Source organism: Apis mellifera, linkage group LG2 (assembly GCF_003254395.2).
Source record: "Apis mellifera strain DH4 linkage group LG2, Amel_HAv3.1, whole genome shotgun sequence".
Classification (NCBI taxonomy): Eukaryota; Metazoa; Arthropoda; class Insecta; order Hymenoptera; family Apidae; genus Apis; species Apis mellifera.
In genome coordinates, this window is record NC_037639.1 from 11,838,753 (window position 1) to 11,852,589 (window position 13,837).

Here is a 13,837-nt window from a genome sequence, read left to right on the forward strand (position 1 = left end):
TTTTCCAAGCGCGTCTTCCTATCTAGATGCATTATATCTCGTATGAAAGACGCGTAATTGATACAAGTTTATTCATGAGAATAAGAATTGCGACTAAGAATTCTTTATGGTAAAAAACTTTTATATATTTTTCAAAATATATAGTACATATGATATATAATGAATATTAATCTTATTTTATAAGTATTTTATAAATATAATATAGAGAGAGAAACTACTCTGATCAGTTTCGATATAGAAATGAGAGTACATATATAAATATAACGATGAGCAGATGTTCGTAGATTCATATATAATAATAGATTCACATACAATTCAGAAATGATAAAAATAGATATGAAATATGTCAATTGATACATTCAGCTGGATACAGGCTATATATTTATTAATATTTTTAATATAATCCCTTAGATTTACTAGTGCGTAACATTCTTGAACGATATAGTTTCATAGCAACATAACATATATCAAATGGTGCTTATTGCGTATTCTAACTTAATGATGTCATTTATGCAAGTAATAGGTTATAACTATATTTAGAAATTAACGATATCTTTATATATATCAATGTATTATGATGTTTTTATCTTAATCAAAGTTTACATTTCTAAATTATTACCTATTGATAATATAGAAGTATAACATAAAATTTTTCTACATTCTAATTCTATAAAACAACTTAATGAAATTTACTCAATTATATTTTTTAAAAAAATCAACAACTAAAACTCTTGTTGAATATAGTACATTTCACACTTCGAAGTATTAATAATAAAAAATTAAACTACATTTTCGAATTCATTTTTTAAATTAATTATATGATTATTTTTCTTTTTAAAATTCAATTAATTGAAATATGGAAAGCAAATATAAAAAATAATTTTTCTTGATAAAATCATTATAATAGTAACATAAACATATGAAAAAGAAAGAAGAATTAAAAAAAAAAAAGAGAATGATTTTCAAAAAATTTGTTAATTGAATAATTGTTTAATTCACAAAAATATATAATAATATATTTAATATATAATATATAAATAATATATAATAATATAGTATAAGTAATTTATAAATAATTTACGTTAGATTAAAAAACGGATGATTTTAATTAAATGCAAATCAAAAAGAAAGAGTAATTTGACATTTAAATTCGAAAATCCTTACAAAATAGAATTACTATGGAATTAAAACAAAAGCGAGCATATTTAAATAAATAGACTAAACTAACTACTAATTTATTTTTTTATTACTTATGGTAATGATTTTGGCGATACTTATTTATAAATTTAAAACTATTTTTATTTTATTGTAATTATATGCATTTGTTGTTAAGCATTGAATTAATTTATTCAATATTATGTATTAAATCATCACATATGTAAACATAATCATATATGTATATATATATATATACGCAATTACCTGAATATACACATATACTTATTGATACATACATCTAAATTTTTCTAAAATAATAAAAAAAAGAACATTGAATAATCAAAATCTTAATTCACATTCAAATTGCAAAAATAATGTTATCGTTATTAAAATTAATTTTTAAATAATTAATAATTTATACATATATAATATTTATATGTATCTTTTTATTGATTAAAAAAAAGATAAATTTAAAAAAAATATATAATTAATAATTTTCTTACAATAATATTTATTTATACATAAAATATTTATATTACAATGATTTACAAAGTCTCCAAAGTGTAACTGGATGTTTATTGGATAATAATTCTAATTCTTTCATTCCTAATGGACTTATATTTCTGATCCATTTTCGATCTGTATAATATTCTAAAATAGTTGTAAATTCTTCTTTTGAATAATTTTCGACCTGAATAGGAAGAAAGGGATCTAAATGTTCAAATCCTTTTTTACCAAGTAAATATTTTGGATAATCAGAATCTCTTCTATCCTATAAATAAAAATATAAAAGAATTATCACAGTTTTAATAATAGTATTTATAAATTATATTATATCAATTGTTATATACTTTATTTGCTCTTTTATCTACTGTTAATATTGCAGCACCATTACACCAATCGTAATTTACAATATTGTAGAATGCAGATGTTATTGATATCTTCTCAGGTGGCATATATTTATTATTTTCATCGCATACATGTGTAATTGTAGAAGTAAATGCATTAAAACCATCTATAAAAACTAATGTTTTACATTTTCCTGCTGTACTAGCTAATTTCAATTCATCCAATAAAGCATTAATAACTCCACAAGCAAATTTATTTCTTTTTATTCCAAATTCAATAAGATTAGAAAGTGTTTCTCCACATTTTGTAACTTCTCTTTGAGACCATGTATATTCTTTAGTAGTTTTTAGCTATTTAAAATTAGTTAAATTAATTTTTTTAATTATATATATTTTATTATATATTATTATATATAATAATAAAATAAATTTCAATTGTCACTCACATTATATTGTGATAATGATACTTCATTTAAATATTTTAAATATTCTAACCATTTTGCTGCTACTTGAGGTAAGTCTAATTTATCTGGTATCAAAGGAGATTCAGAAACTTCCCTTGCATATCGAAACCAATTACGAACTAAAAAATACAAATACCAATATTATTAACAATTATACATTTTCTCTTCATAAATAATTTACTTTTGAAAATAATTGATATCATACCCCATGGCAAATAAATTATAATAAAATGTTTCATAAGACCATAATGAATTAAATGTAACAATGTTGTTGTTTTTCCTACTCCTTCTTTACCATCTAATAATTAGTGAAAAAGCAATATATAGATAATATATAAATTATACATTTTATTTTACAATTAAATAAATATTTTAAATGAAAATTAATATAACAAATTTGAAAGGATACATAAAACATATTTATTTATAGATTTTGTATAATCTGTTTGTTCTAAGTATGATATAAGTTCAATTGCAGGTTTTCTAACTAAAATGCCAAGTTCTCTAAAAATTGTTGTTTGTTTCTTTAATTCAATTGTCATATCTTTCATCAATAATGATGTAATATCTGAAGATATTGTATAAATTTTATTTAAACAATTTTCATTATGTTCTGGAGGATTTAGTTCTGTGCGAAATGATGAAAGATTTACATCTTGTATATCTTTTGTTGCCGCTGTTATTATTGTTCGTCGAGCATTTTTAATGCATATTTTACCAAATAAAGAACCTAAAATTTTAGAAAAAAACACATATTACATAATTAAAATATTAATAAATATATATATATATGCATTGATTAATACGTATAATTAATATTAATATATATTTATAATAAATATACAGAAAAAAAAGACATTGATTTAATTTTTATACAAATCAAATTATTATTATATATAAATAGATAAACATACAAGTATATGACATCATATTGTTTAAAATATTTTAATTAGTAATAATACTTTTCTCTATAAATAATTTTCAAGTATTTATTTACCGTTAATACAATTGTAAATAACCATATTGTTGGATTGTTCGAATATCTTCCAGCGAGTTATTTGATAAGTTCAAAATGTCCCTATGAAAATTAATAATATAATAATAATAATAAGTTTTATATAATTTTTTTTTAATTATATTATAAATTTATTTAATTATATTATAAATAATTTATTTGTGAAAAAAATTTTTATTTTTTCTTTCAACAAAAAATATTATTATTAAATGTTTAAATTTAGGAACATATCTGAAGTAATCGGATTGTCGATCACGCTACAAGAAAATATACAATCGTATAATAGTAATTCTAGCAAGTTGTTTAAAGTAAATACATATCAATAAATCAAAAATGAATTTAGAATTATTAGGTAAATATTTAGCAAAATTTATTTTAAGATTTAATTATATAAATTTTTTAATATTTATAAAATTTTTTTATAGAATCATTCGGTCAGAATTATCCAGAGGTAAGATATTTTTAGAAACATAATATATTTACATTTGTTAATTCTGAATCTTACAGATAATGTTTGTAATCATTAGGAGTTTGATGGTACATTAGATTGTATATCATTAGCAGTTACTTGTACATTTAATAAAAGAGGAACTCTTCTTGCTGTTGGGTGTAATGATGGTAGAATTGTTATTTGGGATTTTTTAACTCGTGGTGTTGCTAAGATCATTAGTGCACATGTACATCCTGTATGTTCATTGAGGTAAGTGATTTGAAAGAATTTATTATTAATATATTTTATTTATTTCATCATTGTTTTTTTTTAATTAGTTGGTCTAGAAATGGTCATAAATTATTAAGTGCATCTACAGATAATAATGTTTGCATATGGGATGTCTTATCTGGAGAATGTGATCAAAAATATAGGTTTCCATCTCCTATATTAAAAGTTCAATTTCATCCAAGAAATCTTAATAAGTTTTTAGTATGTCCAATGAGACATGCAGCAGTAATGGTTGATGTTGAGGGTACACATAGAGTTATACCTTTGGATGATGATGTATGCAATAAATTTAATATTATTATTTTGTTTATAAATATAAATTTTTTACTTTTAATGATTTTTTTAGAGTGATTTGAATATAGTGGCATCTTTTGATCGCCGAGGAGATTATGTCTACACTGGAAATGCTCGTGGCAGAATTCTAGTTCTTGATGCAGAATCATTAACTGTGAAAGCTTCTTATAAAATATCACAAGGCACAGCTAGTAATACAGCTGTAAAAAGTATTGAATTTGCTAGACGTGGTTCTTGTTTCCTAGTAAATACATCGGATAGAGTAATTCGTGTGTATGATAGTACTGAAGTATTAGCTTGTGGAAAAGATGGTGAACCTGAACCAATACAAAAATTACAAGATTTAGTAAATAAAACTATGTGGAAAAAATGTTGTTTTTCTGGAGATGGAGAATATGTTTGTGCTGGATCTGCAAGGCAGCATGCTTTATATGTATGGGAAAAAAGTATTGGGAATTTAGTAAAAATTTTACATGGTACTAAAGGAGAATTATTACTTGATGTTGTTGTAAGTTATTTTGATTTTTATTTTATTTTAAATAAAATAATTTGTTTTAATTTTTATATTTTATATTTATAATATTTTAATAAATAAGATATGATATTATTACAAAAATTTATAATGATACAGTGGCATCCAGTAAGACCAATTATTGCATCTATATCATCTGGTGTTGTTTCTATTTGGGCACAAAATCAAGTTGAAAATTGGTCTGCATTTGCTCCAGATTTTAAAGAATTGGATGAAAATGTTGAATATGAAGAAAGAGAAAGTGAATTTGATTTGAGTGATGAAGATAAATCAGTGGTACAAGGTGAAGAAGCACAAGATGAGGAGATAGAAGTAGATGTTGCATCTATAGATAGAGTGGCAGCTTTTTGCAGTTCTGATGAAGAAATGGAAGATATTGGTTCATTACAATTTTTACCAATATCACCAGATGTAGAAGATTCAGAAGATAATCAAACAACAACGCATGAACCACCTATGAAGAAACATCGCTCTCATGACATTCACTTACAAGGTGCACCAGTAGATGGTAATATATCATTATAATTGATAATGAATTTATTCAATTTTTCAACAATATTTTTATTTTTAGAAACTCATCCATTATTAAATAAAGGAAAAGATAAACCAACAACTAAAAAAGGAAGACCAAGATTAGAACATAGAAAAGGAAAATAATTTAGAATATTTTTTGTTTTCTTTAATATAAAAAAATATTTTATAATGTATAACATAATTAAAAGTACTTTAAATATATTATCAAATACGATAATATTTTATAGACATAATATGCTATAAAATGTATTACTTCCTATGGAATGTATCTTATGTATTGTTTAATCTTATGTGTTTTTATATTGAAAACTTATTGGATTAAATGTTAAAATAAATTTTCAATTTTATGAGTATCTATATATTGTAAATGTAAATTTGAATTTAATATAAGCAGTTTCCTGATTTATTTGTATATTATCATGTAAATTATTTCATTAGATTTTATTATGATTTTATCACTTAGAATAATTGTATATTGATATTTTACATTCGCTCTAATAATAGCAATACTACCAATATTCCTAAAAGTACAAGTTGAAATGCACTTAACCTGTATTTTACTATCGAATTATTTTAAGAGAAAATTAATTGATCGATAAATATTTTATCTTATCTTATGTAGCAATTTCTAAAAGCGCAATCAAAATTGCGCAGTATTTATATTAACTTGCAACTTTAAGTGTATTAAATTTCGTTTGCAATGTTAATTTCGAGGTTATTGGCACAAGTTCATAAGAAATTGTTTTATGTTCAGAACAGAACAAAAAGAGGTGTACAATCTGCTAAAGATATAATTTTGAGTATCGGAATTATTATTATTAGTGGATGTCTTATTATTTGGTTGTCCGTGTTTCTTTATACAGCATTTTATTATGCTTATGTACCAAGTATTTCATACGTACGACCAGTACATTTGCAATTCAAGTAAGTTTCACTTTTCATTTAATGCATATTGGTCTCTATCTTTTTTTATATATTATATACACATATATTTTAAGTTTAAAATTTGATTATATAATTTTTTTTTATGTTATAGATCATGTAATGAACAAAAAGGAATTTGTAGCTTTCCATATGCATATGTGCAGTTAACAAATAAACAACAACTTTTAATGGTCGGTCAGCCATATAAAGTTAATTTGCATTTAGAAATGCCAGAATCACCAGCCAATAAAGAACTTGGTAATTTCTGAGTTTTTTGCATTATTTATTACATTTAACAATTAATCATTTTTAGGTATGTTCATGGTTTGTGCTCAATTACGCAGCAGAGATGGTTTCCTTGTAGAACATTCATGTAGATCTACCATGTTACATTATCGTAGTACCTTATTACATGCACTTACAACATTTACATTTTCACCTATGATGATTTTTGGCACTACAGAAGAAAAACAAAATATAGTTCTTGAACTATTTGATAATTTTGAAGAAGATCAAAGTCATCCAGTTACAATCATTTATATTGAAATACAATCAAGACATATTGAATTCTATTCTGCAAGCATTATGATAAATGCTCATTTATCGGGTCTACGCTATTTAATGTTTCATTGGCCAATTTTATCTGCTATTCTTGGTGTTAGTACAAATTTGTTTTTCATAGCAATTGTATGTGCTTTTTCCTATTTTCATTTTACAATTTATGATGATTCTGGAGATGATGGTTTCAATTACGAAGAAGATAAAAATGAAGAAGAAAAACAGGAATATAAGAAAGAATTGGACATTGAAGAAAAAGAAAAACATAAAGCTACAAATGATCGTAAGTTATAATAATTATAATCAATAATATTTCTTTTGATGAACTTAATATAATTAAAATAATTAAAATTATCATTAAATTAATTTATTTTTTAAAGATTCATCAGACTCATCATCATCAGAAGATCCTTTTATATTGCCACATCTTATAAAGTCTGAACAAGAATCTCATTCTTCTCACATTGAATTAATAAAAAATTAATTTATATATTTCATAATATGAAATACTTTAGAATTAATAACATGTACAAATGTAGAATATTAGAATATTATATAAATGTGAGTAAATATATATTATAAACATATTTATTTTTCTATATTTAAATATTTTATTAATTTTCATTTATTCTTTTAATATAATATAAATTATATGAAATTATATATCGAAATTCCTGCAATGAAATACTCACATACAAATGTTTTTCTTAATTTTTTGAGAATTACGAAGTTTGTAATTCTTATATTACTTTTTTTTTCGAACTAGAAGTTTGAATTCGTATATTATTTTTTTCCCATTTTATATATCATAATATTAAGTATATATGTTTTTATTTTAATTTGTATTATTTTAAATCTTAAATATTATTTACAATAAAAAAAAAGATTGTAAAAACAGATATATTATTATTAATATTATTTGATTTTACATAATAAATAAATTATAAATATTTTTATTGTGAGTATTTTTATTAAAAATCACATTTGAAATGCATTGATGTAATTAATTATATAATTAACATTTACCTTACGTTTTCTCTTCATTTACATCTTTAATAACTTAGAACTTTAATAATAACTAGAATTTTATCAAAATATAAAGTTTGTAAGAATCGATTATCTCTTATAAAAAATAAATGTTTCTTTTTATTATGAATACATATAATATCGTATATTATTTTGTATTTCATATGATAATTTAATGAAAAACGTTTAAATTAATTATAAATAATTTGTATTTTAAATTTGTAATTTAAAAATTACCAAATTTATTATATAATTTTTTAATTTTTTTAATTTTTTAAATTTTTAATTTGAAATAAATGAAGAATATTCCTTTACTTATTTTAAATTTAAAATCGTTTCGCGGTTATTTAGTTAAATTTAGTTAACAGCGCCATCTTTCAAAATTATAACCAATTTAAAGTTATGTTTTAACGTTTTGAGATCAGTTCAGTGTACATAAATTTCTTTGTTTTATTTGAAAATTACATAATTTACATAAATAATAATAATAAAAATATAATAAAGGTTCGTATAATATTATTTTAATTTAATAAAAATTTATTTTTTTTATAAGCACAATGAGAAATTAACATGTTATAAGAATATTACGAAATGCATTGCAATTCAAGAATCATTATTTTCAAATATAGAAGGAACGTTTTCAAGATGTCTATCGATAAATTGAATAACTTTTGAAGATCAAGATATCATAAGACAAATTCGTCGTAAAAGTCTGATGTGAGTTTGATATAGAGTAAGTTTTATTTAATATTTAATATAATTTTTTTCAAATATAATTATTAAAAAATCACATAGTGTGATTTAACATGTTAAAAACGAAAAAGTAACATCGAACGAATTTTTATACATGTAAATAGTAAGAGAAAGAAAGTGTTCGATGCATTTTATATATTATATAATTATAATATAATATAATAAGTCAGTAGTGGTATAAACATAATATATAAAAAAATCAATTTTTTATATTATCGTATAATAAATTAAGAAAAAAAGTTTAAGAGTAATACGTATTTGTAAAATCATCTTGTACATATTTTTCTTATCTCGTTATTCAAAATTCGGGTAAATGTTCAAAATTTTTTTCATAATAAAATATATAAATATATATATTTATATACTTAATTTTATTTCATAATTATATATTCCTTTATTGTAGAATATGTTAACTTTATATAAATTTATATATATATATATATATATATATATATATATATATATATATATATATATATATGTGATAAAAGTCAAAGGAATATAAAGGAATGTTACTTTTTTTCCAAAAGAAAAATGCTTATTTTAGCAAATTTTCAAAAAAAATTAAAATATCAAAATTTTGCAATTGTCGAATCATTGAATCATTATAATAATCAAAGAATTCTTCTTTGTTCATTTGTAATTTTTTGTGTAAAATATAATAGCTATAAATATGATCTTAATAAATAAAATATAGCATTAAAATATTTATTGACTTTTTAAAATATGGAAAATACTTACATGCAATATTTTTTACTTACATACAAATATTCAATGTTATTTTCAATTAATATGTACGACATATATATAGTGAAATTATAAATTTTATAATTTACTCGACGGATGTGAAAACAGCATTAGAAAATGGTTTCATTTTCGTTAACTTGTCCGAAATATAACACGACTAATATTATCGAGTATATTTTCGAATTATAGTCTTTATTTTTATTAATATAATAATTAGTCTTTATTTTTTATAAATTTTTGGAGCAGATGCTGAACTATAGTTTGGAAAAATGAAATCGTATACGTTTCTTCAAACGTGAAAAAAAAAATTGTTATCGTACTTAATTTGCATGGATAAATCGATTAAATCCTGGTATAGTAAAATACAATGTTTTATGCAATTGGCATTCAAGAAAAGTATTTTTTTCTGCAAGTTAATAATAATTTGATTTTTTTTATCAACAGGTCGAACGATTAGTATAAAGACCAGGGATATCTTAGCAGTTTAATGTAAAACAATTCAACGACTTGGACTTATTCTAACCAGCAAAGAATCAGCGACGTAACAAGGTAGATATACTGTTTGAAAAAAACTTATTATATCTTTTGTTGTTATTTGTTTTTTTGTCTTTCGTCTTTTTCCCCTGCTCATTTTCTTTTTTATTAATCAATTTCAATAAGATTATTAAATCATATCAGCGAAACATTTCAATGTGTTCATAAAATAATTAATTCGATTTTTCGCGTTTTAATTGTAGTAAATAGGAGAAAAGTTACATTGAAATGGGTTTCTGATTTCTGAGGCGATAAGCTACCATGAAAACAGAAATAATAGTATCATCTTTAACCTGATTATAGATATCTAACTTTTGAAATGATTATGCAATTAATGCATAATCACGAATATTTTCACAGAAATATTCATTTTTTATTTTTCTTTCGTCTCTTTCCTTGGAACAATTTTAAAATAAAAGTTATAATAGAAAATTAAAAATTTCATAACAAACTAATCTGTAAACCACATTCGTGCGGTTATTGCTCTTTATTTATTCGTAGTTAGAATATAGAATTTCCACTAAAACATCGATACCAATGAATATAATTTTAATTGCGGTCGGGATTAATACAAAATTTACAAGAAGCGCATTCATATTTAAATAACAGTTTATCGTGTTTCCGCAAAAGCGGATGAAAATGAACATTTTTTTATCGTAATCGATTAAAGTTAATTTACAAATCATATTCTCCGATAAAACTAATTGATTTCTAAATCACGTAATTTTGGTATTATTAGTCAAGCTTGCAATAGAAACTCCTCAGAAGCGATTCAAGAATCGATCGCTAACTAAATTTTGCGAGGTCTGATAATTTTAAGAAATTCAATCATAGACAGATCAAATAGCCATCGAAAGCGAAGAAATCAGGATTAATCATGTTTGAGGCGAAATGTAAACGAATTTAATATCGATGAAGATCAAAAAACTGATCTGAATAGATTGCTTTTTTTTTAGAAATTCATCTTTTACATAGAAGATAGTAAAAAAAAATTTAATAAAAAAAGAAATTTTACAAATTTTAAACAATTTCATATATATGTATATAAAACGTTTCACGAATTGGAAATTTGAATAGATTTCAAACGATCCAGAAATTTCTTTTCCTATAATAAATCATTATTATCGTCGTTCAGATAATTTTCCATTCCGACTATCTTCGAGTTCGATTTTAGTTAGGGAACAATTTGTCTCCGCGCACTAACCTCAACCGATGGATTCCTAGTAGAGCTAGTAAACGCGTTTTCGATCGTTTCAACATAAGCCAGCGGAACGTAGGGTGAAGCTAGCCAAAAGAATACGAAGTAAAGGAAAATAGTATCCCTACGGGCAAACCTCGTTCGAACTGTTGCGAATTTTTCTTGTTCCTCGGTTCTCGTTTCTCGGTAAATTGTTCGGTTTGGCAATGGTAGGCAGGTAGCGGGTCTCCTTTTTTTTTTTTTTCGATGAAAATAAAAGAGTGGGGAAAAAAAGAGGAAGAAGAAAAAAAAGAAAAACACACCTCTCCACCGTCACGCGATTCGAGAAGGACGAGACCGCGCGGCCAGATGGAATTTCGCTGCATTTTCGCGATACCGAATTATCGAACGTGCATCGTAACGCGCGTTCGGTTACAACGTAAAACGGCTTTGATATGCAAATCCTTGTTTGAACTTGGTTAAAGGTATTCGCCCCAGATGTATCTTCTCTTCGATGATTCATAGCGATCAAACGAGATGATTAAAAAGCTACGCGTTGATCAAGGAAATATGCGAATTACGATTTATCAAACCGATGTATAACTTGTATGTAACAATTTCGAAATTAGTTGGAATAACTGCCCTCCCCTTAGCGAGCGTATACACGTATTTTACGTAACATCGGCATTTCCTATCGGCAAATTCATCGAGCGTCTTGTTCCAAGAACATTGGCCAGAACATTGCCGCGCTCGTAACGAATCTCTCTCTCTCTCTCGACGATTAATAACGAGTAACGCATAGCGCAATACACAGCGTACCATCTCGCGCGACTGTTCACCCGCTATGTTTCTAATCAGTCCACCTGCGAACGAACAGCTGAGCAATTGCCGCACGATAGTCGTGTCGTAGCTGGCTGTTTCCGCCGCACGGTACACCCCTCCAACTTACGCGTATACTTATATACGTGTAACACGTTTTGCTCGCGTTACATCGGTTCTGATACCAACTTATTCCTACACACACCTGTAATCACGACGGATCGCAACTATTGGCGGGGGTTTCGCGCGATCGATTTCCACCGAGCATCGAGTCGAAAGATACGAGTATATAAATCCACATTCCGGTCGGGGACTCTTTCGTCGTACCGTTCTCTCGTCGGCTCTTTCTCGTTCTACCGGTTGCCGGATCCAGTTCTGAGAAATTCGAAATAAAACCGGCCACGGTACACAGCGATCGGCCGCGATCGCTCTTGGCAGCCAATAAACGTGATAAACGCCCGTCCAGGGGAAGAGGTTCGCTCGTCGACCGTGACAATTTATCTCCGTAGCCGCTGGTAATGAGGTTGTGATGCCCATGTGTCGCGGTTCCCGGCACATCCTCGCGTTCGACCCAAACAAATAGCACGAGGGGGAGGGGAGGGGTCGCGATTCCAACTTTCTGCAATTTCCAACCATAATTTCCCGGCCATGCAGCGCGTAATACGCTCGTTGATTCCAGTCAAGCCTCGAAGCGAACTCAGTTTCCACCGAGTTTCCTCGCTCCTATAAACGGCCCGTTTAACCGACGCATTTGACCTTGTAATAAAGTTACACATTATTTCCACGGTGGAGGATATTATTTATGAGATCCTAGTTGAACGTAATATCGAAACAAGAGCGGCGTTAAATCGACGCGAGACGATAACTTTTCCATATTTATTTGCCACGCTTCTTATTTATTTCCTCGAATCGATAATCTTCGAAATACCGAAATACGTTCGTCGAAATCGTAATCCTCGATAAGTTTGTTTATATACGTTATAAATATTCGTTCGAGCTGCTTTTCCCTCGCAATTTTATCAACACTCTCGTCGAGTTAAGACGACATTTCGTTCGCGGGATCGCTGCTTCTGCTCCTCGACCACGTTCCCGATGATTTTCGGCCGAGGCAATCCTGTTTCCCAAGTATCTCTGTTATCATATTATCCCGTTAATTTATCATCGTTTCGAAATCGAATTTCGACATCCTTCGAATCCAATATCGAGGTAATTTAATTATCCGACGTCGGCTAATTGAAGAAGTTTGAACTCGCATTTAAATGCATTGCCAGCCGTGCTAGCTGCTTGTTCGGCTAGAACGTCGAAGAAGCGCGGAGCTTATTTTTTGCCAGATCGATAGAGAAGCAGCCGGTTAAGTTAGCCGTCGGCCGACTAATTGCTTAAACACATTCCGTGCCGCGTCGTCGTTTTTTGCACGCCTTTCTATCTGAATCCGCGTGCTCCATCGATTTACGTCGTCGCGTATGCACGCCTGCCAAGCGTGTGTTTTAACGGTGAGCATATTTATTTATTTATCACGCATACGTTCTCGCGGATCGATCAACGACCGTCTTAATTTTAACAAACGTCGTTTTCTCCATCTTGTATTTTGCCACGATCACAGATCTCCATAAAATTGCTTAAGATCCTTAATGATTAACACGTTGATTGCCGTCGAATCACCCGTTTCGAATGAAAAGCAAAAGTTCTGATCGATCCGTTTGTCGTTGTTTTTATCCGAATAACATAATTTG

The 13,837-nt window shown here is 26.5% G+C and overlaps 3 protein-coding genes across 6 annotated transcripts in view; 2 read left to right on the top strand and 1 right to left on the bottom strand.

Annotated features, from left to right (window-relative positions):
• Window positions 1-1,649: 1,649 nt before the first annotated feature.
• LOC410856 (28S ribosomal protein S29, mitochondrial) overlaps window positions 1,650-13,837 on the bottom strand; it is a 127,336-nt gene continuing 115,148 nt past the window's right edge. Inside the window, exons 1-6 of one of the 3 annotated variants that reach the window (XM_006568173.3) lie at window positions 3,468-3,572; window positions 2,880-3,200; window positions 2,676-2,768; window positions 2,453-2,589; window positions 2,010-2,357; window positions 1,650-1,930 (exon numbers count right to left, since the gene is read on the bottom strand). In XM_006568173.3, the coding sequence (XP_006568236.1) occupies window positions 1,694-1,930; window positions 2,010-2,357; window positions 2,453-2,589; window positions 2,676-2,768; window positions 2,880-3,200; window positions 3,468-3,492 (1,161 nt within the window). In that variant the 5' untranslated portion in view covers window positions 3,493-3,572 and the 3' untranslated portion in view covers window positions 1,650-1,693. Of the gene's footprint in view, window positions 1,931-2,009; window positions 2,358-2,452; window positions 2,590-2,675; window positions 2,769-2,879; window positions 3,201-3,384; window positions 3,573-13,837 lie in introns of those variants that run through there. The other 2 variants (XM_394332.7, XM_006568172.2) reach the window with 2 other exon arrangements.
• Window positions 3,708-5,925, top strand: LOC410855 (retinoblastoma-binding protein 5 homolog). Of its 2 annotated transcripts, none has more exons than XM_006568174.3 (7): window positions 3,708-3,837; window positions 3,911-3,936; window positions 4,013-4,185; window positions 4,254-4,482; window positions 4,553-5,008; window positions 5,132-5,525; window positions 5,604-5,925. In XM_006568174.3, exons 1-7 carry the CDS (start codon window positions 3,819-3,821, stop codon window positions 5,687-5,689), a joined length of 1,383 nt encoding a protein of 460 aa, XP_006568237.1. In that variant the 5' UTR covers window positions 3,708-3,818; the 3' UTR covers window positions 5,690-5,925. The 2 variants fall into 2 exon arrangements, with proteins under 2 accessions (XP_006568237.1, XP_394331.2); XM_394331.7 differs by having other exon boundaries at window positions 3,709-3,837; window positions 5,132-5,540.
• LOC410854 (seipin) lies at window positions 6,068-7,630 on the top strand. Its single transcript, XM_394330.7, has 4 exons — window positions 6,068-6,490; window positions 6,603-6,748; window positions 6,804-7,331; window positions 7,429-7,630. Exons 1-4 carry the CDS (start codon window positions 6,267-6,269, stop codon window positions 7,530-7,532), a joined length of 1,002 nt encoding a protein of 333 aa, XP_394330.4. The 5' UTR covers window positions 6,068-6,266; the 3' UTR covers window positions 7,533-7,630.

Excerpts from the sequence above, each read along its gene's own strand:
- LOC410855 (XM_394331.7), top strand. Across the intron at positions 4,483-4,552 it reads TTATACCTTTGGATGATGAT|AGTGATTTGAATATAGTGGC; the intron begins GTATGCAATAAA and ends TGATTTTTTTAG. Across the intron at positions 5,009-5,131 it reads AATTATTACTTGATGTTGTT|TGGCATCCAGTAAGACCAAT; the intron begins GTAAGTTATTTT and ends ATAATGATACAG.
- LOC410854 (XM_394330.7), top strand. The coding sequence starts at position 6,267 with ATGTTAATTTCGAGGTTATTGGCACAAGTTCATAAGAAATTGTTTTAT. Across the intron at positions 6,491-6,602 it reads CCAGTACATTTGCAATTCAA|ATCATGTAATGAACAAAAAG; the intron begins GTAAGTTTCACT and ends TTTATGTTATAG. Across the intron at positions 7,332-7,428 it reads ACATAAAGCTACAAATGATC|ATTCATCAGACTCATCATCA; the intron begins GTAAGTTATAAT and ends TATTTTTTAAAG.